This window comes from Pipistrellus hanaki (assembly GCF_964339955.1).
Source record: "Pipistrellus hanaki genome assembly, chromosome: 7".
Taxonomy (NCBI): domain Eukaryota; kingdom Metazoa; phylum Chordata; class Mammalia; order Chiroptera; family Vespertilionidae; genus Pipistrellus; species Pipistrellus hanaki.
In genome coordinates, this window is record NC_140509.1 from 86,743,433 (window position 1) to 86,769,798 (window position 26,366).

At 56.7% G+C, this 26,366-nt stretch overlaps 1 protein-coding gene across 1 annotated transcript in view; it reads left to right on the forward strand.

The window, feature by feature from the left end:
• The window catches only part of PACRG (parkin coregulated), a 227,983-nt gene extending 209,172 nt beyond the window's left edge, over positions 1 to 18,811 (forward strand). The window contains exon 5 of the mRNA XM_084890917.1: positions 18,376 to 18,811. Within this exon, the coding sequence (XP_084747043.1) occupies positions 18,376 to 18,536 (161 nt within the window). The 3' untranslated portion in view covers positions 18,537 to 18,811. The remainder of the gene's footprint in view (positions 1 to 18,375) is intronic.
• The last annotated feature ends 7,555 nt before the right edge of the window (positions 18,812 to 26,366 follow it).

The following is a 26,366-nucleotide window of genomic DNA, read 5'->3' on the forward strand; positions in this document are numbered from 1 at the left end:
GGGTGATCGCACACGCGTGGGGAGGGTGACTGCACACGTGGTGGGGAGGGTGATCGCACACGTGGTGAGGAGGGTGATCGCACACGTGGTGAGGAGGGTGACTGCACACGTGGTGGGGGAGGGCTGCTCAGTCACAAGCATGGCTTCGGAGCTGCGTTGGGAAAGGAATTTGGCAGCGGCTGGACGGAGGAAGCGGGTTAGGAAACCAGCTTCTTTGGAACGTTCTCTGGGTCTGGGGTGACAGGCCCGGCCAGCGGGGAGCGGGCCCCGCCCCCGGCCGAGGGACGGTGTAATCTGAGGGAGTGCCCACAGCTGTATGGGAACAAGGGCGGGTGATGGGCAATTTGCTTTTAAACGGCAAGGTCTTGGCAAACCAGGGCTCTGATGTGAGCGTCAGTGTGTGTATCCTCTGCGGGAGCACTTGGGCTCCCAGTACAGAGCTGAATGAGTGATTGAGTGAATGAGTGAAGGAGGGATGGCTGGGTGAATGGCTGAATGCAGGTGTGCGTGGTGAGTGGACCCGGCTCAGGGCAGGGGGAGGAGCTTCCTGACAGGCAGCCTGGGAGCAGCCTGGGCGGGAGCTGGGCTGGGCCCGGCCTCGGCTCCTGCAGGGCTGAGCTCAGGGCCGGCTGCTTTGCAGGGATGCGAAGACTTCTTCCCAGCGGGTCCGAGCCCCCCCCCCACTCCTCCCCCTCCCCCGGTGCAGCTGGGACACTCCCAGCCCAGGAGTATTGGTTTCAGTCGCCTGAAGAAATGGAGTAAATAGTCTCCAGCCCAGCTGGCATGGCTTCGTGACTGAGAGTCACCTATGAGTCTGGTGGTCTCAGTTCAGTTCCCAGTCAGGGCACTTGCCCGGGTTGTGAGCTGGATCCCAGTGTGGGACCTGCAGGAGGCTGCCGATCCATGATTCCTCTCATCATCGATGTTTCTCTCCCTCCCTCCCTCCCTCCCCGAAATCAATACAACTATTTTTTAAAGTTTTTAATATATTTTAAAATAAATAAATAAAGTCTCCAAGCATGGAATGGAATGAAAGGGATACTAGTAATTCTTACTTTGTATGTGAGGATCAAATGAGCTAATAGATTTAAAAAATGTAGGGTAGTCACTGACGTGTATGAAGCATACATACGTATTGGCTGTTGTGATCATATTTTCATTATTAACCTAACAAGTAGCCCCACCTATTAAACTCTAAGTATTTCCCTTCCAGGTGTAGCTACATACAAATAATTGCTTCATCCCTGCCCCCCCCCCGACCCCCTCCACCCCCCCCTCCGTGGTACAAACTTTCTTACTTTCCCTTAAATCAGCTGATTTTTATGTAGCCAGTTGGTATGTTGGTGATTAACGGTAACTCTCCAACCGGGGTTTTATTTTATTTCAGTGGTTAAAAAGAAGAAGAAGAAAAACCCCCAAATTTTATAATTGGCATTTATCATAATAGCATATTTCTCAATTCTGATTTAAATATTAACATCATAACATTTTGAACACTATACAATTTACTCTGCAAATAATAATTGGATCCATAAATTTAAGTGGATATTGGAGTATCTGTAACTATTCAGCATTAACATCATTCTATCATCGTTTTTCAATTATCTTTTCATGGAAAAAACAGTAGCGTACCAGTTTCTGTGGTCATCTGTGCGGACTGAATTGGGCCGTTACCTCTGGCGAAGCTTCCTGGAGCCATCAGAGCACACCCTCTGGCCCGCGGCACACGGTGGCTTCCCCTGCGCTGTCAGCTGGGGAGTGTCGGCTCTCGGTTCGGTTTGTCAGTGGGAAGTGAGAATGGGCCCGCCCCACGCCCTCAGAGCAGGGGGCGCCCGCTGTCAGGTTGGAAAGGTGAGGGTGCCAGCAGCCGGGGAGTGGGCATTCCCTCGGGGCGCCCCTGTGTTAGGTCAGGGAGCGGTGCCTGTGGGCGGAGGGCGCCTTGGTCCTTAGGGTTTGGAGGAGGGATGGAGCCTGTTTGGAGGAGGGATGGAGCCGGCTACCGATGTCCTGTGAGACGAAGTGTCTTGGTCCATGCCATGAGGGCGGGGAGGACTCTGGGGAGAGGGGTGGGATGGAGACGGCGGAGGGGACAGGAGGCGGGGGGGCCGGGACCGGGCAGGGCCGCAGCACCCTGGCCTGGGAGAGCCTCTGCCGCCGCCCTGCTCCACCTGCTCCGGCCCCAGCCCCTGCCGATGGCACAGCTTCAAAGAGAAAACGTCTGTAAGTTAAGAGTGCGAATGCCTGGAACCTGGCCAGAGACCCAGAGGTCAAAGGTCACAGAGGTCAGCACACCGGAGGGCACCAATGACAGCGGGAGGCCTCCCGGTGGCGGCCGTGGCGCTTGGAGAGGCAGGAAAAAGGGCTGGCGTGGACACCTCCCTCGTGGACACCTCCCTCGTGGCGTGGACACGGTGGAAAGTCCCGGAACTCGCCGCCGTAGAGCTCTGCTTCTGCTCGTGTGTTTCTTACGGAGGAAGGAGGCCGCTCAGGGATTCAGCCTGCAGCCTCTCTCCTTCCCCCTGCGGAGCGCAGACAGCGTTCCGATCACATTCCCACCATCTCCATAGAGGGGTTTCTTCAAAACCAAGGCAATCGGCTGTGATGAGGCCAGTCGTAGAATTTCAGGTCCTCCCTCCCCCACTCTGAGCGCAGCTCCACCCTCTGCCCTGGGAACCCCCGGCCCGTCAGCCCCGGGCCTGGCCTGGGCACTCGCAGCGCCGCAGCCTCGGCCTCTCCGCCGGGCAGGGGGCCTGAGCTCTGTCCGCGGGCCGGCGGGAGACAGATTCCGCGTCCGGAGGGCACGTCTGTCCCTCACTCGCGGCGTTATGACCGGCTCCGCCTTGAAGGTCCCAGTGGGGGTGAAAGGACACCTCTGAGGGGCAGCTGAGAAAGCTGCATTTCCACATTGCCAGGTGTATGGGGAATCGTCTTACTGACATTCACCTGAAATGTGTACATCAAATTAGTTCTCGATTATCTAAGAAAAATAGTGCACAAGACGAGTTCTCACCTGCACCCCCAGCGCCGTGAGCGCCTCTCCCGCCCACCTCCCCTGAGTGTGCCGGGAGAAGAATGGGTTCTCCATGAAAACCGAAAATAACGGCAATTGGGGGGCACCCACGTCATCAAATGCATTTCACAGAGAAACGGGGCCTGAGGACTCCGTGCTCCCGGGGTGACTTACTCAGCGGCCCCTGCAGTGGGGCACCTGGTTACGCATCGCCAGTGAGGGCCCGAGGCCATGACCGGGAGAGTGGGGGCGGGTGGTAAGAGCAGCCTCCGCCGGGGAGGCCAGGAGCCAAGGCCGGCCCCTGTGCGATCAGGCCGTGGCCCGCGGACGAGCTGAGGACTGTGGCGGGACCCTGCCCGCGCTCACAGCTGGCGTTCTCTGTGCTGCGTCCACCATGCGAGGCGAAGGCAGGCTTCGGCCGGGCTGACCGCGGCCCCCGGCTGACCTAGCCTGCACTCTGACTTCGTTTTAAGTCACTAACTTTCCAATGGGGTGTCATATGCATCTTTAAATCCAACCATTTAAAAAATGTCTTTTTCTGTGCAGTTCCTTTTCTTATTCTCAAAGCACTCGACATAGGACGTCACAGGTCATAAGCATCATTACAGGTCTCTTCTTCGTCTTGTGTCGATGTTTGTAAATGTCTCCTGTGTTTCCATTGATTCCCTCTGTATTTCTTTTCACAAATGGGTTTAATTGTTTAAATACTTAGGATTATATTTGAAGTAGAGTTAGATGAAATCTAAGAAAGCCCTGTAACTAATTTAGTTTCTTGATGATCTATTAAATAATTCCCTGACGACTCTGGTCTAAATGCCAACAATGACAACACTACAGTCATGTGCTGCCCGGCCCTGAGCATCAGCCTAGGAACCCAGAGGTCACAGTTCGATTCTCAGTCAAGAACGCACGTCTAGGTTGTGGGCTGATCCCCAGTGTGGGCATGCAGGAGTCAGCTGATAAATGATTCTCTCTCATCACTGATGTATCTCCCCCTCTCTCCCTCTCCCTTCCTCCCTGAAATTAATAAAAATATATTTTTAAATAATCCTATATAATAAAAGGGTAATATGCAAATCTACCAAACAGCAGAACGACCGGTCTCTATGATGCCCACTGACCACCAGAGGGCAGACACTCATCGCAGGAGCTGCCCCCTGGTGGTCAGTGACTCCCACAGGGGGAGCACCGCTCAGCCAGAAGCCGGGCTCATGGCTGGGGAGCACATCAGCGGTGGCGGGAGCCTCTCCTGCCTCCGCACAGCACAAAGGATGTCCATCTGATGGCTTAGGTCCAGGCCTAAGCCATCAGCCAGACATCCCCCACGGGCTCCTGGACTGCGAGAGGATGCAGGCTGGGCTGAGGTATTCCCCGCTCTTCCCCGCCCCGCCCCCCCAAAAAAAAGCACAAATTTCATGCACCGGACCTCTAGTAATAGCAATACAGGCATGTCCCATTGAACATCGGGTATTTTCTGAGAAATGAGTCATTAGGCGACTTCATTGTTGTGCCACTCACGGAATGCATGCTCAGACCTAGGTGTACCGCCTCTAGCTGTGCATGTCGGCGCTGTGCGTATACATGCTGCACGTGCATATGCTGTGCTCCTCTAGGATTGTCTGCACCAGCATCATCACAAACACGTGAGGAATGCATTGTGCTGGAATGTTCCATGGGCTATGGCGTTACTAGGTGATAGGAGTTTCTCAGCAACCTTATAATCTCACGGGGCTGCAGTTATAGAGCTGCTCCGTCATTGACCAAAACAGTGTGGCAGGGGGTGTGATGCGCGTCAGTCAACTGAGTAGACGCTTATCTGTGCCTTTCTCACGCCGACATCGTCCGCCTGACCCTGTGACCCAACCGCACGGCCCGGCAGGCGGGCAGCCCCTGCGTCCTGAGCGGCTTTACCCGTCACACGCCTGCTCCCGGCATTCCTGAGCACCACCGTGTTCGGGTGGATGCCATGGAGGGCTCGGCGACCTGATTCCTACAAGGAGATATGTCTGCTCTGCCTGTAACCTGGGTGGCGTGGTGACAGTCTCTAGGAGAAGCATCATCAGCATGTCAGTGGCTAAAGGAATGAAAGGTCTCTGACCCCTGTCATCAGGACGGTCCTCATGGACCAGGTGACCTTCTCGGACGTCAGTAAGCAGAGTCCGGGGAGGGGTCCAGCGTGAAGGCCTGGCGTGAGGAGAAAGGAGACTGTGAGGGCCCCTCACTGTGGTTTGGGGACAGGTGCCTGGGCCTGGAGCCTGATGTTGCTGAGGGAGAGGTGTGGGCGGTAAGGACTGGCCCAGAGCCATTAAGACAGGCGTAAGCCAGGCCCAGGAGGCTGGAATTTATTTAACAGAAAAGGGTGAATTTTTGGAGGTTTTCATCAGTGGAGAAAGAAGGCTGGAGAGGATGAGGGTGGGGGCAGAGCCCCGAGGCAGGAGCGCTATGTGGAGGCAGATCCTTCGGGGGAAAGAGCGGTGGCAGCAGGGACAGAGAGAACGGGTGACCGGCCGGGACCGCAGGGGATGTGGAGGTGGGATGTGCCGTGTCCTTCTCACACATCCACGGTGGCAAGTCCGAGTTCCTTGACAGCATCACCCAATGGCTAGCACTTTGCTTAGAGCAGCGTTTCACTAAATGCAGCAAGGTGTGCTCAGCATGAAGAAGGAGATGTTGGGAAACTGTCCTTGGGCCGGTGTTTGTCTTGGTAATGCGTAAGTCAAAGCTGCCCTACTCCCCACTGGGCCACCGTGACATTCTTTACCAACAGTGAGCGACCTGCGCCGGGTTAAGTCCAAGCCCTGCCTCCTCCGGGGCCTCTGAGAACATTTCTCTGCGTCCCTGTTGATCCGCTTTCACAGAAGAGGGCTGTTTCCTCTCTCCAGGACTCCTCGAAATGACTGTGCGATCGCAGGGCCTTGCAAGGATAGTCTCAAAGCTGGACGCAGATAGAGATTGAATGTAAAATCAGACGTAGCAATAATATTTATTAGCCATCTTCCCAGTGTATCGATGAATTATTCAAGTCACTGGAATAGATTTCCTGTGACTTCCCTTTATCCTTAATATGAAAGCTTTGAGAGCAAGTGAAGTTTCTAGAAAATCCTAGGAGCCGTGCTGTTCTTTGGAGATTTTACTGACTACTGAACAGCAGTCAACAATGGACGGTGATTTCAGCTCCAATGTCAGAATGGAAGGGCCTTGAGCCTTCCCGCCGGCGATCACAGCATCACACACACACTAACATGCCCATGTACTAGTACATGGGTGCACATGTGCAAGCACATGCCGGGGCAGGCTAGTGTGTGGGCACTGACTTTGCTCTGTGGTTGGGAACAGCCAGAGGCCCAAAGCCAGCTCTGGTCTCCATCCCGGCAATCAAGCAGCTTCACAAAGAGCGACAAGCGAAGTCCAACAGAATCCAGCCTTTCCCGCTCATTGCTGGCTGATTCAAAGCAAAGGTCCGACCAAAACAATGCAGCCTCTCAGTCCGACTGCCGAGCAGGTGACAGTTACATCAGGAATTATGGGAACACTATAGTTTTTGGTAATTCCCATTGTTGCTTATGTGCATGGCCCGTGAGATAAGAAAGATGGGTAACCAAAATGCTTATCTACCACACAAAGGAAATAATGGACAACATAAACTAATGAACAAAAGCAGATCCAGAGACAGGGAAGCATAGATCAGACTGTCAAACCTCAGAGGGCAAGTAGGGGAGGGTGGAGGTAAGGGGGAGAGATGAATCAAAGGACTTGTATGCATGCATATAAGCCTAACCAGTGGACACAGACACAGGGGTGGTGAGGGCATGAGTGTGGGGTAAGAGGGGGCGTTGGGAAGGTAATGGGGGAATGAGGACAAATATGTAATACCTCAATCAATAAAGAAATTAAAATGAAAAAAAAAGAATTAGGGACTTAAGAAGGTGCTAGAACAACAAGACAAACATACATAATGACAGTCCACATGACCAGTAGAGAAAGTTAACACAAATATTTAAAAATATTACCTTGGGTGTGTGTTAGGTCTAGATATGTAAGGAATATGTGCTTACAGTGTTGTAAAGATTTATAAAGGAAGCGTCAATCATATTTAAAAGCGAAATTACTCTAGAAAATTATGTTTTTTCTCATCATCAATGAAGATAAAAGAGATAACTGAAAAGAAATAACTAGTACTCTAGTATTAACACCTTCTAGCACTTTCCTAATTTCCCATTCCAACCTGGGTGGATACCCAGTCTCATGCCTCCAATAGCAGAGGCAGAATATTACCCCAATTCTTTCTTTAAAAAAAAAAATGTTTTTTGTTAGGAAGCAAGATATTTTAATGGAAATGATCTGAAACAAAAAAAAAAAAGCAATGGTAGCAAAATAGATGAGGAAATTGTACTTCTTGTATTAAAATATTTTTCATAAAACATTAGAAATATATTAATGAGAATTTAATCTCATATAAGAACGTTAATCTGCGGTAATGCTGCTTTATGTGTGCGTATATGAGATTGCACGGGTGTAAAACAAATCATGCCATCATAATATTGTTTCATTTCCCCTACGGAAATACTGTTACAAAACAGTTTAAGAAGCATATTACAAAGGGAAAACCTTAGACCTGGTGAGAATGGTACCTTTAAACAAGTTATTTTTACGGAAAAGCAAGGAAAATTTCCAAGAACAAAATTTACATTTACAATTAGGGAGTAAGAGCCATGTTGTCAGCAAGGATCTCCGTTTTCCCCAAATGTGGAGTGAAAGCCGGAGAGAGCCGCGGGGGAAGCTGGAGGGAGGGAAATGCTGTCGAGGGCCGGTGTGAGCTTTCCACGCTCCGGGAAATTTCCTGGCAACCACGTCTGTCCTCGCATTTCCTTTACAATCACGGTGATTCAAATGATAACATGTACGCTATCAATTTCATAGAGAACTCCACAGCTCTGTCTACGGGGGAAAGCAGTTTTTATTCTTTAGAATAATATGTCCATTGCCAACATTTTATTTAATTTGACATTTTAATTTTATTTTGTTTTCATATAGAACAAAACTTGGTTAAAATATGTATGAAGACATTTGGTCATTTTGCATGTGGTAGTTACATTGTTATGCTCGGGAGTCAGACCTAACCCTTCCGTATCTCATGCTCCTTATCTGTAAAGCTCTGGTTAATAGTGTTACCAACCTTACAATGTTGTTGACAAATTTAAATAAGCTGCTTGTGTAAAAAATGCTAAACACACTAGTGCCCGGCACATGGAGCTGGGAAAATGAGACCGCCCCGCGAAAAAGAATGAAACTGGACCACTGTCTTACACCACACACAGGCAGTGATGACAAATGGATTAAAGGTTTGCATGTAAGGCTGAGACTCCCAGAAGAAAGCGTAGGTAGTAATCGCTCTGACACGGGTCTTGGAGATTACTTCTTTGACACCAAAAGCAAAAGCAAAAATAGGCAAGTAGAACTACACCAAACCAAACAGCTTCTGCACAGCCAAGCAAAGAGGCAACAAGTTGTAAAGGCAGCCTGCTGAGTGGGCGAGAACAATTGTAAATCACACATCTGCTGAGGGGCTAATACACAATTTCATAAAGAGCCCATTCAGCTCGTTAGCAGAAAAATAAAAAACAGTAGGCAGAAGATCTGAGGAGACATTTTTTTCAAAGAAGACATGTGGGTGGCCAACAGGCACATGAAAAAATCTTAACATGTATGGGGTCTCATCCTACCGAGTATGGGGATCTCATGCTATTGCGTATTGGGACTCATCCTAACATGTATGGGGTCTCATCCTATCATGTATGGGGTCTCATCCTAACATGTATGGGGTCTCATCCTAACATGTATGGGGTCTCATCCTATCATGTATGGGGTCTCATCCTACCATGTATGGGGTCTCATCCTATCATGTATGGAGTCTCATGCTACCGTGTATGGGGTCTCCTCCTACCTTGCTCTTTCAGGCAGGGCCTGCTCAGAGCTGCCATGGCTTTTCAATACGAGAAAAACAACTTCAAATGCTTCACACTGATCTGTGTAAGGAGTTTACTTTTTCTTAATTTATGACACTGAGTCGTATACGGGTTGTAGCTCCATAAAATAAGTGACAACATTAAAGAAACACCCAGATAATTCAGAGTCAGAGTTCATAGGTACTGACCTATCTACCCAAATACTTACGTTCCCTTCATTGAAAGGCGTGTCCATTATCGGCGTGATCTTGCCGTCGCTCGGTGCCAATCAGAAATTCCAAATCCCTTGGTAATGTTTGTTCTCATCTTAAAGTTCTGCTCTCAATGTCCCATGCAGCTTTCTTTTCACTCCAAAGCTTTGTTTTGTTAGTTAAGTTGAAATAAGAAAACACAAAAGAATTATTATTATTATTATTATTATTATTAATAATTACTAACTAAAGAGGGCGGGCAAGTTCACCATCTGACCTCAAAGCAACGTGGACACAACTGTGCTGGTTTATGGTGAGGGAGTCACCGCTGAAACTTGCCTCCGAGGGGAGGGCCCGGCTCAGGTGGCCGGCGGGTGGCGGAGGCTCGGGTTGAGCTGTCTGCGGGCCGCGGCCTGAGGATGGACGGCAGACCGTGTCCACACCGCTGGGCGCTCACCTTCAGGCGGAGCGACTGCTCTGGCCCGTCTCCCAGAGCCCCGGAGCCAGCCCTCCGCTGGCCACAGCCCCTGCCTGTGCCTCCTGGGGGCCAGGGTTCCGCTGCTTTCATTTGGGAGAGAGGGGGCCTCCAAATATTTTAAAATGTGGAACTGCCAACACAGGTTAAGTCAGTCATAGTCACATGCGTTTACAGTAACGCTTTTTTTTAAAATATATATTTTATTGATTTTTTTTACAGAGAGGAAGAGAGAGGGATAGATAGTTAGAAATATTGAGAGAGAATCATTGATCAGCTGCCTCTTGCACACCTCCTACTGGGGATGTGCCCACAGCCAAGGTACATGCCCTTGACCGGCATTGAACTCGGGATCCTTCAGTCCACAGGCTGATGCTCTACCCACTGAGTCAAACCTGTTTCAGCTACAGTAACGCTTTTCACACACAAACCAAAATAATGATTTTGTATGTTATTTGTAAGTAATCCAATTTGAGGGTAACCCCCAAAGTCTTGACTTAAGGCACTTGGTAAACATGAGGCTGGACCAGCCAGAGCCCGGGTCTTGCCCGGGTCTTGCCTGGCAGGCAGCTGAGGGAGGTCTCCCGGGAGGAGCAAACTCGGGGATGGGGGGGAGGGAGAGTGGGGAGGGGATGCATAGTCACCAGGAAAGAACTCAGGAAAGCTTTTGAGAATCTGAAGCTCTTGCAAATATTCTTCCCACTGGAGGTGATCAATGCTCTAATGCACATGTGTCAAACACAAGGCCCGCGGGCCAAATCCAGCCCGCCAGGCCTTGCAATGTGGCCCGCACTGCGCTGTCATCACTGCACTCCGCTGTCAGTTTATGACATTGTCAGTTTATGACTGTTCAGTAAACCATTCGGCCCGCGATTTAGGCTGGATTTTAGATTTTGGACCCTTCTCTGATTGAGTTCGACACCCCTACTCTAATGTATTGATGATAGGTTTCCCCTGCATTTCCTAAGAGCCCCTCAGAGCCTTTCAGTTCCCAGGGACGGCTGCTTAACACCCCTGATTACCCTCTAACCACTCCCCTGCCAGCCTGATTGATGCCTAACTGCTCCCCTGCCAGCCTGTTTGCCCCTAACTGCCCTCCCCTGCAGGCATGGTCACCCCTAACTGCCCTCTCCTGCAGGTCTAGTCACCCCTAACTGCTCTCCCCTACAGACCTAGTCCCTCCAACTGCTCTCCCCTGCAGGCCTGGGTCCCCCTCAACTGCCCTTCCCTGCAGGCCTGGTCACCTCCAACTTCCCTCCTCTGCCAGCCTGGTCACCCCTAACTTCCCTCCCCTGCAGGCTTGGCCACCCCCAACTGCCTTCCCTTGCAGGCCTGGTCCCACCACAACTGCCCTCCCCTGCTGGCCATCTTGTGGCAGCCATCTTGTGTCCACATGGGGGCAGCCATCTTGTGTGTTGGAGTGATGGTCAATTTGCATATTACTCTTTTATTAGATAGGATACAGCAGAAAGCGTGCTCCGTGGTGTCTTGTGGGCGATGCTTCTTGTCTGTCTGGAGGAGAGAGAGTTGGGGACAGGCTGCCTTGATCCAGGGCTGGGATGCTGATCAGAGAGGCTCCAGTTGCCACAGTTGCCAAAACTTATCAGCGGCGTATCATGGCCCCAAAGACATAGCTGTTCTCTCACTTCATCCTGCCCCGGCCCTGCAGGCAGGTGTGAGGCACCGGTTTCCTTCAGAGACCCCACGAAGGCCTTGGCATTGCACTGGGAGCCCGTGCCCAGGCCGGCCGGGGGCACCAGCACTTCCCCTCCGTGCGGCCTTGCTCTGGGCTCACCCACTCTTAGACCCGAGGCGGGGGAGGGCCATTGTGCGCACCAAACTGAGGAATGTACGCGATAAAAATGTAACTCCGGCAAACAAACGCCCTTTATTCAGAAGTGTCCGGCGTCAGCACTTTTCACCTATCAGCATTTGCAAAAGCTTCAGTTTCAATTCTTGTGCAAACCCAATTTTGCTGCTCCGGCAAATTACTGGGCCACGTTTTTACTTTCTGCCCACAATTTAAACACCTCTTTCTCTTCCCCGCACCCCCACCCACTCTTCACCACGTGGCCAGGACTTTGATTGGACTTCGGCAAAGCCCTGGGCGCTCACGGGCAGGCTGGCGGATTGCCGGACTGTGTTAGGCTTCAGTGGGCTTGGTGGCAGCGAGGCTGACCGGGTCACGTTTAACTCACCGCGAAGACGCTGATGGAAAGGACCGTCGGGCTGGAAAGCTATCGAGGCTGCTCTAAGCTGAATCCCGTGAAAGGCTCTATGCCATCACTTCTGCATGGTGGACTCAGTCCGCCGGCCCAGAGCTTAGATTTGTTCATCAAATATTTTATGTTTGCGTCCATCGAGCTCATTTACCGGGAGAGGTTCCTGCTCTGCAAAACGTCCAGATAATTGCTTGGAAAGCTATTCCCATTCCGCACCTAGTGATTCCCTTTGGACATGGCAGAGGGCAGGTGCTTGGGCAAGCGGGGGTGTCTCCCGGAAGCGGGAGTCGGGCCTATGGTGAGCACCGGGGTGAGCACAGACTGTCCTTACCCAGGGAGGAGCATAACTCACCTGGCCCTGGCCCGGACCACGCCTCCATCAGCTGAATCTACTCTAAAAATTCGTGTATACATTGGTTTTTATTCTAAGGTGTCAGAGTGCACACAGACTTATTGAAATAGCAGACTGGAGTAATTCTGGGTGGTGTGTCAGCAAATCCTTGGCGTTTTTGACAGTGCTCTCTTCCTTAACTAGAACTAATTACATAAACATTGGTCGTTTGGGGTTTTCTTGGGACTTGATTTCACGGCTGAATTGGATGCTCTTGAGATTTGTGACTTCTCTGAAGAATTATACCGCTGCTTTGTGACCATTTTTTCAGTTCGCAATACATTGAATAGTCATCATTTCCCAAAGCGTGTTTCAAAGTTAGATGGGATATCATAATGGGATGTTGGATAGGTAGGAGCCAGAAACCACCCAAAACCGAGTCCCTTCTTATCCAGGGGAGGTGACTGAGATTCGGAGAAGGTAAGACACCTGTCTACAGTTAAACTGCTAGTAAGCTATTGAACGTTGCAGCTGCTCAGTTATTGACATATTATATGACAAGTTATCTGCCTCAGAGTCCATTTTCCCCCCCGGACCAGAGCACTCCAATGGTATCATTCTAATGCCGACAGAAACAAATCTACTTTGCAGTTGGAAAATGGCAGTTGTTTAGAAATCTTCATTGTTTAGCTGGTGAGAAATTTAAATATTTCACTGACAAACTGGGCCAAGATGATAATCTTTCATCTCTCACGTGATCGGTGCCCCCATTCGGAAGGTGAAAGCCGTTCCCTGAGCTTTCCCTCCGGAGGCTCCGGAGCCTCTTGCTTTCCTCAGCTGCCTCCTGTGTCAGAGGAGGAAGAGAGAGAGGCCTCCTGCGGGGATTGGGCTCTTGTTCCACAGCTTTATCTCCAGAGGAAAGAAGTCCTGTGCATTCCATTCACGTCAATGGGACCTGCGGGCAGGGGAGGCACTGGAGCCGGGGCACCTCTAGCCCGCCAGATATTGTGGTTCTACATTTTCTTTTTTATTTTCTTTTATTATTTTATTGATTATGGTATCACATAATTATCCTCATCCTCGAATTTCCACCCCAAACCCCTCCCCACGTATGCCCCCACCCCCCGTTGTCTCTGACCACTGGTTAGGTTCATATGCATGCACACAGGTCCTTTGGTTGATCTCTCCCCCTTCCCCCCACCCTCCCCTGCCTCCCCTACACGTTTTCGGTTGCAAAACCATCACAACGTTGATGTGCACCTCCCTCACCACCACCCCCACCACGAACAAGGCCGGAGCCGCCCGCTGTCCAGTCGCACTGAAGAGTCTGCTGAGAGCCGTCACTTTCCAGAGGATGTGAGGTCACCCCGGAAGGGCGGGCTGTGCGGGCCAAACGGGAAACACCCGGAGCTCTGGATGGGATGTCCCGTTGCGGGTAAGAAAAGAAAAAGAAATAGAAGGGGAAAAAAGGTCCGCCCCTGAACATGTGGACAGCAAAGCCAAAGCCAGAAAGGGAACCAGCATCTGTTTAGGATCCTAAGGGATCTAACCTCGGAACATCTCCCCAAAGGCGCTCCCTTAGCAGAGGCCAAGAAGGAATCCAGTCCTCGATTCTCTTCCGGTCTCCCCTCTCTCTTCCGCTCTCTCCTCTCCAGAGACGACCACAGTGGAATTCACAGTTGTTCCTCCTGTAATTTTCCAAACTTTACGGGAGAAAGGCTTTTATTCCAAAACAGATAACACTGTATCTATAAAGCAAATTGAATTCAAACGAACTCTAACTAAACAGACATTTCCGGCAAAACAAATGTTGACAATTTAATCTAGGTCTTGAATTGAACATTTCTTAAAAGATCCACTCTGTCCGCGCCCCTCTTTCCTCCCTGTCTCAGTTCTGATTAAAAAAGGAAAACAGGCTCAAAAGCAACCATTTTCCAAACAAGTAAGTATCCTGAGTTATCCTTTTAATGGCATCTTGCTAGCTGAGTCATCTTTTTAATACTTCGCTTTCGGAAGATGTCAGCTTGCGTGCGGGCAGGGAATTCGTTTGGGTCATCACGATCTCATAACTGCGGGGCCCGCCGACGGGGGAGGTGCAGCAGGAAGCCTGTGGTGCTGTAATGGCACCAGGAAGCATAATGACAGTCCCTGCTCCGGGCTCCGCCTGCACAGGCCTGCCAGGAACGGAACCCAGGCCCCCGGGCTCCGTCTCTCCCCGGCGGTGACGGCACGGCCCCCAGTGGGCAGGGCGGCTCCAGCCCCGCTGTGGCTGGTGCCCGGGGGGCTGCAGGTCTGGGCAGCTGGCTTTCGAGGGCCGGCCATTTTTAGCTCAGCATTTGGGGAAACCAAAAATGCCTTTTCTGATCCAGAAAGAAACGATTCGGTGTCTTCTGTTCACTTGTTTTTTAAAGCTTCCTCTCGGCATTGCTTCCCGGGGACTGTCAGGCCCAGGCGGGCACGCACCATATGTAGGACCCACGTTCTCTGGGCCACAGCTCGTCGCCAGCCCTCTGTCCCCTGGGGACACGGGGGGGGGGGGGGGGAGGCACAGTGTGCTGCTGTCCGCTGCTCCGTCCCAGGGGCACTCTCCTCCCGAGAAAAGCTTCCGGCCGGACTGGCCTGGGCTCTCTTCCGATGCCCTGTGTGCAGATGGCCCAGCACAGCCCTCCCGGGACAGCGACAGGCCCCGGGGGTGCGGCTGCGGCCACGACGTCAGAGCCTCGGTCTGTGGCTGGTGCGGCCTCGGGTGCGTGGCATTGCGGGGCTGAGTCCCTGGTGTGTGTGGGAGCCCAGGGACCCGCAGCTGCGGAGCGCGGTGGGTAAGCGGGCTGGCAGGTCTCCTTAGTGGGGCAGATCGTACCGACCGGCTGGCCATTCTGAGAACCGTCCCTTCTTCCCGGGTTCTCCGGGTTTCCATGGAGCTTCCCACGCTCGTGTTTCCTTTAAGAACATTGGGGCCACCAGCTTCTCCCCGTGCCCAGCCGGGAGCAGCCCAGGCTGACAGGGTGCCCATGTGTGCTGCTCAGCAGACGTCCTGTGACGTGTGTGTGCGTGTGTCTGTCACCCTCTCTGCCGTGGCCCTGGAAAGACGTGCCTGCAGCCCCTACCCCACGAGCCGAGTTCACACCCGGAGAGGGCAGGGACCCTCCCGCACGGCCCACTTCGGGCCCCAATGGCACCGAGGGAGACAGTGCCAGGAGGGGACCGGTGAGAGGGGGAGGCGGGGAGAGTGCCGGTGCTAGCTGTACCTGGTGCCCGCATCGTCAGAGCCGGCCTCAGCGGAGCGCCCGCACTCTGAGCGCCTCCTGCGCAGAGCGGCCTGCAGGCGGGGTCACGGCCTCCCGCAGGCCAGCCTCTGCGGGGCAAAAGCCCTGGCCCCTCTTTCTCCCCAGCCACACGGTGCCCCCGCCCCGCTGCAGCGGCGTGCTGGCATAAAGAAACCAAGGCTGGGCAGCACCGATGAGCCTCTTTAGCCCGGACGTGAGCCGGGCCCCCAGCTGCCTCATCGGAAGGGACCATGTCCGTGCCCCCTCCTGCCAAGCGGCCGATCCTCGCTGCGCTACTTCCCACGGCACCGGGCACAGGGCGCCCCCAAAAGTGCAGGCTCACGCTGAGGGTGATGAGAAAGGCGGCGTCTATCCAAATCCATTCCGTTTCCAAACGGAGCTCTCGCTGCTGAGGGGTGTATACGTTTGGGGTGGGGGAGGGGGGGACACCCCATATGTAACACGGTGAGCTCCCACAGCCCCCTCACGTGCAGATTCTCAAAGACACGGACCCGTGCCCGCCCCAAAGGGAGGCCCCCTTGCTCCCCATTCCCCCTGAGCCTCGGCAGGCACGGGGGGGGGGGGGGCAGCCCTGTGATGGCACCTCGCAGCCAGAGCACAGCCCATCGCCACCCCCCTTTCTGAACAAGCACCTCCATTCTGCTCGGCCTCTGTCGCCGGGTGTGCACTGCGGAGGGACAAACAGCCACATAGCTTGTCACTCCTACGGCTCAGTGTTCTCTGAGAAGTAAGAATAGGTTCTTGTTGAGCGGGGCTGCCTGTGGGGCGGCATTCTGGAAGGCCGGGGAGAGCCTTTGTGCCGGCGTCCCGAGCCCCTCGCCTCCGCCGGGAAAGTATGCCACGGCCTATTCAGCCCTGACCTTTGGCTAAGACGCCAACAAAAGGCGCCATTTATTAGCCCGCTCCGCGTCCCTTTGTCCGCGAGGAGCTGGCTCCCGCCTGTCACGACTCAGCACCGTCCCCGGCTGCATTCCCGCGCGCCCACCGGGCGTCTGTGCCCGGGCCCGCTGTCCGGTGCCCACCCGCGTCTGTGCCCACCCGTGTTTGTGCCCGGGCCTGCTGTCCGGTGCCCACCCAGCATCTGTGCCGGGGCCTGCGGTCCGGTGCCCACCCAGCGTCTGTGCCCGGCCTGCTGTCCGGTGCCCACCCGGCGTCTGTGCCCACCCTGCATCTGTGCCGGGGCCTGCTGTCCGGTGCCCACCCGCGTCTGTGCCCGGGCCTGCTGTCCGGTGCCCACCCGGCGTCTGTGCCCACCCAGCGTCTGTGCCCGGGCCTGTTGTCCGGTGCCCACCCGGCGTCTGTGCCCACCCAGCGTCTGTGCCCGGGCCTGCTGTCCGGTGCCCACCCAGCGTCTGTGCCGGGGCCTGCGGTCCGGTGCCCACCCAGCGTCTGTGCCCGGCCTGCTGTCCGGTGCCCACTCAGGCCCTGCCAGCTGCCCGCAGGTGCATCGGAAGTGTCCTCTGGGGGGAGGGGCGGGAGGCCCTCAGAGATCGGCTCCGATCGGAATCCCGGACAGCGAAGCTGTCTCTGACAGACATGCTGGCCAGTGTCCACCTCCTGGTCCACGGGGCCCCTGTCCCTGTCCCCCGGCCCCTCCTGCACCGTGCTGCTTCGTCCTCCCTCCTTTGGGCTTTCTTCCCTGACAGGTGGGTTTTCTGTCCACACACACCCCTCCCTCCTCCTCCGCAGCTCAACTCAAAGGCCTCCGATCACAAAGTCCCCCAAATGGACCGAGACCACCTGTCCTCGCTGAGGGCAGGGACTCACTTAGACCACCGTGTGCATTTTTAAGAAAGGGAGGGAGGGAGCGAGGGAAAATTCTGCTTGCTTTAAGTGTGCATCAGTCTGCTTTTTGTTGTTGTTATTGTTGTTTTTTAAGTTTATCTTTTGCTCTAAAACAATTGGGCAGGAGCCCTTGGGTCAAGCATTGTCTCTTCTGCGTGTCCTGGGTGATTGTCGCCCGAGGGTAGCTTAGCCGATCAGCTGCCATGTAACTCAGACTTCAATCCCACCGCCCCCAGCTCCCCCAGGCGAGCAGAGGGGCCCCGGAGGAAGAAAGCCCGCCTCATGGCCAGGCCGTGGGGCCGCTCTCAGCTCCCCGGGACGAATTTGACGGGCGCTAGGGCGTGAGCCTCGTGGTGAAGCCCGGTAACCTCCATCTTGTATAAAAACCGCTGCTTGACAGTCTCTGCTCTTGGTAGAGAGCCCCTTGTTCTGTAGACTCTGTCATTTTTAGACAGCCCCTTATTCTGTAGGATAACTGTTTTAGTCTGAATAATAGAAAAAGATACAAACTCTACTGCCTGACCTTGCCAGCCATCCATCCAACGTAATGGGCCAATACTGATACTAATCCCCAAGTTCTTATGCCAAATGTCTGCTCTTCATGTACCAAGATGACAAGCTGTCTGTGACAATAACTCACACACAGCCCGTTGTAAAACCTGCGGACACAGAAGCTCAAAGGTATAAACATGGGAAACTTCTGCTGGGCCTCTTGAGTGTGGCTCTTGAATGTGGCTCTTCTACAAAATACCATGGCCTGGGGCAAGTCTATGTTGAAGAAGTGGCCTTAGAAGAAGTTTAAGTTTAAAAAATTTGGCTCTCAAAACAAATTTTAATCGTTGTCCTGTTGGTATTTGGCTCTGTTGACCAATGAGTTTGCTGACCATGGGTTTAGATGAATTTGTGTCCGCTCACGCCTGGGACTTGGTGCTTTAGTGCGTCCGTCTGTCCCTGCTCCCCAGACCCTGCAAGAGCGCGTGCAGATCTATAAGCAGGCAGTGGGTGGGGCCCCAGGCCAGGCCGCGGAGCCGGTGCCCGGCTGGTGGGCTGGTGTGCAGGCCCCGCGGGGCCACAGGGCAGTAACGGCCTCTCTGTGTTTCCGACCCAGTGAACTCGGGGGACGGCATCGACTACAGCCAGCAGAAGCGGGAGAACGTGGGCGACCTGATCCAGGAGACGCTGGGGGCCTTCGAGCGCTACGGGGGAGAGGAGGCCTTCATCAACATCAAGTACATGGTGCCCACCTACGAGTCCTGCCTGCTCAACTAGGGCCGCCGCGGGGCTGTCAGCGCGGGCCTGGCCGGGCCCCTCTCCTCCGGCTCCTCCAGCCGCTGGGACCGGGGCCTGGGCCGGGCCCCCGCCCGCCCGCCCGCCCGCCTGCCGGGCACGAGGCTCCCCGCTACATAAACAGTGCCGTTCTTAGATTGCAATGTGTCCTGTGCTCATTTGTCCCGGAGGAGGAGGCCTCTCTCTGCGGCCGGGGCGGCGGGAGTCCGGGCCCAGCCTCCGCTGTACAGACAATAAACGACGATTTCAAACCCGGCTCAGCGGTGGCCCTCGTGTGTCCGCCGGCCCCGGGGGGTGTCCGGGCTGGGAGGGGCGTTCTGGGTGTTTGCCACGGAGACGGGCGCCGGTTCCTCAGCACCTCTGGGCGGCTGTGCGGGCAGCGCACCGGGGCCACCCATAAACCCGTGAGCCCAGCCGGCGTGGCTCGGCGGTTGAGAGTCGACCTATGACCCAGGAGGTCACAGTTCCATTTCCGTCAGGGCCCATGCCTGGGTTATGGGTTCGATTCCCAGTGTGGGGCCTGCAGGAGGCAGCCAATCTATGGTTCTCTCTCATCATGGATGCTTCTCTCTCTCTCTCTCCCTCTCTCTCTCTCTCTCTCTCTCTCTCTCTCTCTCTCGCCCTGTCCCTTCTTCTCTGAAATCAATAAACACATATTTCAAACAAACAAAACCAAAGAAAGGGGACTCTGTGTCCTGGGATGCACCCCGTCCTGACCCTCAGTGGGAACCGTTACCCAAGCTTCCAGTCCAGGAAGCTCTGAGTTGTATGAGGTGTGTGTGTGTGGGGGGGGGGGGGGGCGCGCGCGCAGGGTGAGGTGTGAGAGGTAACCGGATCACGTGACTCTGGACAATGCTCATTTGGACGCCTGGCCCTCCCTGTGGGGCAGGGCCGGGCCTGCTGCGGACACGTTATCCAGCGGTTTGCTCAGGGCTTGCGTTCCTGTGTGGAGGTGACTCTGATGCCTTTTACTCATCGGGTCTTAGTGAACCGCCCTTGCAGCCAGTCAATTTCCTGTCCTCCCACCACCCGGATGGCTCTCACGGCCGCGCTCTGTGGATCCGATGGCAGGACCTGGGATTTTGTTGAGACTAAATTAAATGCACAAGGAACATGCACTTTCCCACTCAACTGGAAAAGGAAAGAGGCCCAAGAGGAAGGCCCACCTGGGGCTCTCAGCCCTGACCACTGCCCGCGCAGCTGGCCGGGGCGAGCTCGGCATCGGAGACCCCGCCAGGACGCCTCCCCTGCGGCCATTTCTGCACACACGTGAGGAGAGGAGCCGCGAGCCCTCCCACCCAGCGCGGCCGAGAGACCGTGCTCACTCGCTGGCGAAGGCAGGTTTCCAAAGGCAAATTCCGCATTGGACACTGGCCCCTGCCCCGTGTCCTGGGCCCCTGGCGGGTGCGGGGGCCGCCAGCGTCTGGGCAGCTTTGGCAGCTCCTGGGCACTCTCTGGGCGAACAGCGAGGCCTGGCTCAGGGGACACGTTGGCCTCGGCGCGTCGTTTGGAAAGACCTCTGGAAGCCGGCGTCAACAGGTCATGGCAGGTTTTCCTGCAACGACGACGCTCGGTGCTCCCGGAGGCTCTCCTCTGGCCTCGGCGACGTGGGCCGAGGACACTGTGTCGGCGTGCCGCGGGGAAGGGGGGCTGCTGGTGCCGCGGACGTTCCTGCTGGGGTTTCCCACGAGCTCCTTCAGGGCTCGGGGGCCGCCTGGCCGCTCACACTGGGTCACGCTCACAAAACTACCTGGTGTGGGGGTGAGAGCCCCCCCTACACACACACACTCTCACACACACACACACACACACACACACACTCTCACACACACACACACTCACACACACACTCACACACACACACACACACTCACACACTCTCTCTCACACACACACTCTCTCACACACACACACACACACACACTCTCTCACACACACACACTCTCTCACACACACACACACACACACACACACACACTCTCTCACACACACACACACACACTGAGCCAGGGCCTAACCCTGGTTTGGGATTAAAGCCTGGTCTGGCCAGGACTTCCTTCCTGGGGTTCGGGCCTGGGCGGCACCCCTCACCGGTTCGGGAACTCCCACCCCTGTGTGTTCCCCACTTTCGAGTGGCACGGGACCAGCCCCCAGATGGCTGGGAGCTCTGGGCCCAGGAACTGGGGTGCTGGGGCTCAGTGTCCCCCTCCGTGCTGCGGGGGAGGGCCGACTCCGGGGTCTGACCGGGAGGACGAGGCCCCCGGACACACGGCACCCCCCTCCGGCCCCGGAAGCCGGCACAGAAACCTCAGGGAGGCGGCCGCGGCCCCTGTCTCCCCCCCTCACGGGCACGCTGCGCTGGGAGGAAGTGGGGCTTGGCCGAGGCTGTGCCAGGGCCTGGGAATCCGCCCTCCCAGGCGGGCAGGGAGCTTCCTGGCTGCGGCGCCCTCCCAGCTCCCGCCCCGGAGCCAAGGCCGCGTCCCCGCAGAGGGCCGCCGCGTTCTCACAGTCCCCCCGGCGCAGGCACTTGCCATGGCGGTCACGCCAGGCAGCGCTTTGTGCTCACTGGGCCCTCTTTGTCCCCGGCCTTTCTTCTTCTCCCTTTAATCCTCTTGGCCGGGAGCGGGCGCCCCGGGGGCTGGCCCAGCCCCGTGACCTCTCCGCGGGGCCCACGCCAGCCCGCACCCCCGGCCTCCCTCCCCGCGGCCCCTGCGTCGTCCAGCTTCTTTCCCTCCGAATCCCGCCGGCCCGGTGCAGCGGGGGCCCTGGGAGCGGACCGCACCTGGTTCCGTGACAGGGACCACGGTGATCCCGGCACAGAGGGGCCTCTGGGCGGCGGGTCCTATTCTCACACCTGAGACAGGCCCCCCACCCGAGACAGGGCCTGCTGCCCTAGGTCCCCTTGGGTTGCCACTCATACCTCACCATGCCCATCCGTCCGTCGGCCGGCACGCATTGGCACTGCCGCCACGCGATGACAGAACCCGTCGCCACGCTCGAGGCGGTGTGACTGTGCGCTGATCATTCGCCAAACACCGTCTGCCAAGCGTCATGCGTGGATTCAATGCAGACATCACTGTCGACGTGCAATAAGTACTCATGTCTGCCACATTACTGCAGTGTTTTTTCCAACCTTTGGCCCGTGTGCTAACATTTGTTCAAAATAACAGTGAATTAATAACCAAAAAACACAAGCCTTGTTACTTTAATTCTAAGCAGGTCTTGGCCGGAAGCATTTTAGAATTAACAGGGGGCTAACTTTCACATATACACAGGGGCCGGACATTGTGTCCCTGACGTCCGATGTCACTCACATCAAGGCCCACGGAACGGAGGGTTTACGCAGAGAAATGTGGACGTGGCTTCCCTCTTTGGGGCTGGTCTCCGTTTCCTAAATCTCTACAGTGTACGGTTCCACGCCTGTTGCGGGTGCTTGTGCCCCGCCCCCGCCCTCCCCCCTCCCCGCCCCCGTTGCCATGGTGAAGCTGGACCCCACAGGAACCGGGAGAGTGACCTTGCTGGGAAGTGGTCATTGCATGAGCTCATCCCGAGCAGGGACGGCCGGCTCCGAGGTCACGGGCTCCTTATAAAGAGGAAATGAGCGCACGGAGACACACAGGGAGGACACGTGAGCAGGAAGGCGGGGCCGCCCTCACAGCCCGCGGCGGGAACAGCCCTTCAACACCTTGATCTTGAACTTGAGCCTCCAGACTGAGAGAATCCATCGCTGGTTTGGAGCACTTTCTGCTGCAGGCTCCCCGAGGAAGACGGCACCTATCGTCAATAAAGGATGGCTCACATTTAGAAAGTAAAGCAGGATTAGGGGGCCCGGCGGGGGGCCCCGGTGGAAGCTCTCGGTGCCTCAGAGGCCTCCGCTCCCCGGGCAGAGGGTGCCGTTTCATAAGCAGCTTTAATGACAGAACATTCTTCCCCGTGAGCCCGGCGCCGCTCCCGGCTCTCATGAGTCACGCCGGTGAGTCATGGCTCCTGGAGCGGAGAGAGGAAGGCCCGGCTCCCGGGAGCCACAGCCGCCTCGCCGCACCCTCCTCAGCCTCCCTTCCCCACCCTGCCCCCAGCCCTGGCCCGAACGGAGCCCCCACGGGCACGGGGGCGGACAGGGGTCCGGCCGGTGCGGTGCCAGCGCCGCCCTGAGCCGGGGTGGTAGTGTCAGGAAAGCCGGTCCTGTGTCCGCCGCCGGAGGAGGCCGCCACGGAAACCTGAGCCGCGGGCCAGACGCAAACACTTCCCAGAATAGCCGCCCCCGGCCGCCCGCAGGCCCGCTTCCGGTGGCACCGGAGCGAGTGGCCAGGCCTCCCCGGAGACGCAGTGGCCGGACAATCGGAGGAAGCGGGCGCTCTCCTCCGGCCGGCGCTGCGGGCTGCTGCTCGAAGGGCCGAGACCCGCTCAGCGGCTGCAGAGGCCCGACGGCTTCCTCTCCCCACAGGGAGCCCCGAGGGAGGGCGTGTCCTTGGTCCGCCCCCCGGCAGCCAGGCACCGTCCACCTCCCTTCAGGCCCGGCCACAGGCCCAGGCCCAGCCTCCTGCTCCTGCACCCGGGGCCGCGCAGGGACTCCCATCACTCCGGGGGCTGGGGAGGGAGACAGCCTCCTGAGGCAGATCTGTCCCCTCCCCGAGGGGGAGGGAGAAGGAGGGAAAGGTAGATGAGGGCGAGAGAGAGAGGAAGGAGGTACCTGGGGGTCTAGGAGGGGGTGTGAGGGAGGGCCAGGCCCCCCAGCAGCCTCTGTGAAGGCCCAGCCCCTGAGCCCAAGCCCCACGCTCTCCACGTGGTTCTCCCCGCCCCTGGGCTCCCCCTGGCCCTGCAATCACACCTTCTCTGGAGCCCACCCCCTCCGGTGAAGACACTTCCTGGCTGATGCCATCCCCCGGATCTGGGCAGGCCCTCCCCTGCCATGCTCTGTCCTAGGGGTGTCGAACTCAATCAGAGAAGGGGCCAAAATCTAAAATCCAGCCTAAATCTCGGGCCGAATGGTTTACTGAACAGTCATAAACTGACAATGTCATAAACTGACAGCGGAGTGCAGTGATGACAGCGCGGTGCGGGCCACATTGCAGGGCCTGGCGGGCTGGATTTGGCCCGCGGGCCTTGTGTTTGACACATGTGCTCTGTCCTCTCCGCACCCGGGTGCCCAGGCAGAGCCTCTGCCCCAGGCTCCCTGTGGATGTGGTTAACCTTGCATTCCACACCCTCCCACGGGCATCCAGGTGGCGGAGAGCAGCCCCGCCCCAGCCAGACCCCGACGGTGACCGTGGGAGAGGGGGCAGCCCTTGGATCTGCTCCGGGGACACTTCCCCGCGGACCAGGGAGAGGACAGCTTGCTGGGGCTCCACTCACAGGTGCTGGCGAGGGTGTCTGAGCCACGTGGCGGGCAGAGGGTCGCGCCCTGCTCCTGGCTCAGAAAGCAGGCTCTCTCCGCGCCCTCTGAGGACCAGGCTGCGGGGCAGGCGGATCGGTTTGGCCAGACGGAGTTGTGAGCCTGAGGCCAGCCCACTGGTTTCCCCGGAGGTGGAATCGCACCCTCCGGCCCCCGGCAGGACACGGCCTGGGAAAACATGTCCTTTTCCCACAGAGAAGTGCCTCGAAGGGGCCCGCCTCTCTCAAGAGACACAGGAAGTCGAGCTTGGTGGCCGGGGCTCTGAGGGGCTCCCTGAGTTTCCTGATCCAAAGGCTGAGACCCGGGCCCCACCCCGAAGGGCAAGCACCCGGCACGAGGCCTCTCTTCCCTCCGGTTGTGTCCATGGGCGGCGGAAGGGCAGTCCGGCTTCACGTAGACACAGCATCGGGACCCTCTCCGCACTACAGGCCAAGCAGATTCCGCCTGCAAGCTGAAGTCTGCAGGCCCATGCTCCTGGGGGCGACTCTACTCGTGTCTGCCCTCCACTGGGTGGTCCCCCAGCCCACTGGTCCTCGCTTGCATGTCTCTGGGTGCTGCACCCAAAGACCCCCCTTGGGCTAACTCCCAGGCCCCTCTGCTCCCCTCGCCCCTGGGCCTGAGCGTGGGAATGATAAGCTCCAGCCAGCAATGCCCTCTAAATGCGATCAGCCAGTTCCCATGGCACCTGGATCACCTGGCCACAAGCCCGGAGCTCCTCTGAGCTGCAATCTGTCAATCAATCAATGAGCTGATCAGTCGATATCTACTGCACACCCTCTCACAGAGGCCTCGGAGGCGGGGGAGCTCAGATCCACCTGAGCATCTCACGCCACATCTGCATGACGGCATCAGTGACGGAGCAGAGAAGAGCCGTGCACAGTGCCCTGAGGAGTCCCACCCGCTCAGAGCCAGGCAGGCAGGACCGCGTGCGGTGACAGCTCAGTGTGTTAATGACACGTCCGTGCTGATCAGGGACTTGGGGGCCTTTTTCATGTGCCCCTCGCCACCTGTGCATCCTCAGCAGAGCAGCGTCATTCCGGTCCTTCCCCCGTGTTCCATTGTCTTCCTGGGGGAGTGAGTGTGTGAGCCTCTGTTCTCGGAGATGAGCCCTCCTCCGAGGTGTCCTGGCCGGCGTGTCCTCCACAGGCGGGCGCCCTTCCATTCTGTTGGTCCGTTGGCCTGTGCAGGAGCTTGTCAGTGTGATGTCCCACTTGTTTCGTTTTTCCCTTTGTTTCTCTTGCCCTCGGAGATAGATGTGGGAATTCTGCTACCTGAGATGTCTACGATTTTGCTGCCTGTGGTTTCACAGCTTAAAATTTTTATGCCTTCCTGTGTGTGGTGTACGTTGGTGGCCTAGTTTCTTTTCTTTTCTTTTTCTACAATTACCTGTCCAATTTCCTCAACGCCATTTATCGAAAAGACTGTCTTTACCCCGCTTTGTATGCTCTGGCCCGCTTTGTCACGTATTAATTGAGCGTAATGGCTGGGGTCGATTTCCGGGTCTCTGTCTGCTTCATCGATCCCTACGCCTGTTCTTGTGCCAATGCCGGGCTGACATGGGTGTTTAAGCCCCAACGGCCAGTCCCATTCCTCTCCTGTGGAGGGTTTGACACCCTCGTCATTGCTCGAAGAACACCATCCCCGGACGTGGAGATCTTTTGTTACAGAGTTTTGAATTAGAGGGACTTTAAAAAAAACAAACCGTAGCTCAAGTCTACCCATCTTCATCAGCACGGGAGCAGTGCTGTCCCGGCGGGAGACGGAGAACAAGGCCGTCAGCCGCTGTGCTTTGGTCCGAGAGGGGAAGTGCACGGAGCGTCCCGCGCCTTGGTGCCAGTCCCCGTGCCAGGGCCGGGCGCGGGCGGCCAGGCCTGGGGGTGGAGGGCCCCGGGCCCCCTGGGGCAGCCCGCAGTGACGGCATTGAGAGGACTGGTTCCCACACCCTCCTTGGCCCCCCATCCTGGCTGCTGCGTACCTCTGGCCCAGTTCAGACACAAACCCGCCTGTGGGATCGGCTCATCTGATCCCCACAGGCCCCCGGCTCCGCCTGGCACACGCCCCGCCTGGTGCGCTGCCCGCACCCCTCTGCCGGCCAAGCTCCCACTGGGGCCCATTCTGCCGCCTGAGCTGGCGGCCCACGCTGACCACGGGCCATGGGAACCGGCCCCGGCCCGTCTCCGAGGTGACGGGGATTCCTGAGCCGCACGGGCTGTCGCTTTGGGATACGGACCCTTTGATGCCCGAACGCGGGCCGCTCTGCCACCCCCGGCAGCTGGGACCGAGGCGCTTATCCCAGAACCAGATCCTGCAACCGTCTGACCAGACGTCCGAGTCCCGACGAGTGGCTCACCTCCTGCTGAGCGGGGGGTTAGCGGGCGGCAGGGGACCCCACGTGGCCCCCGGGTCCTGCTCCCCCCACC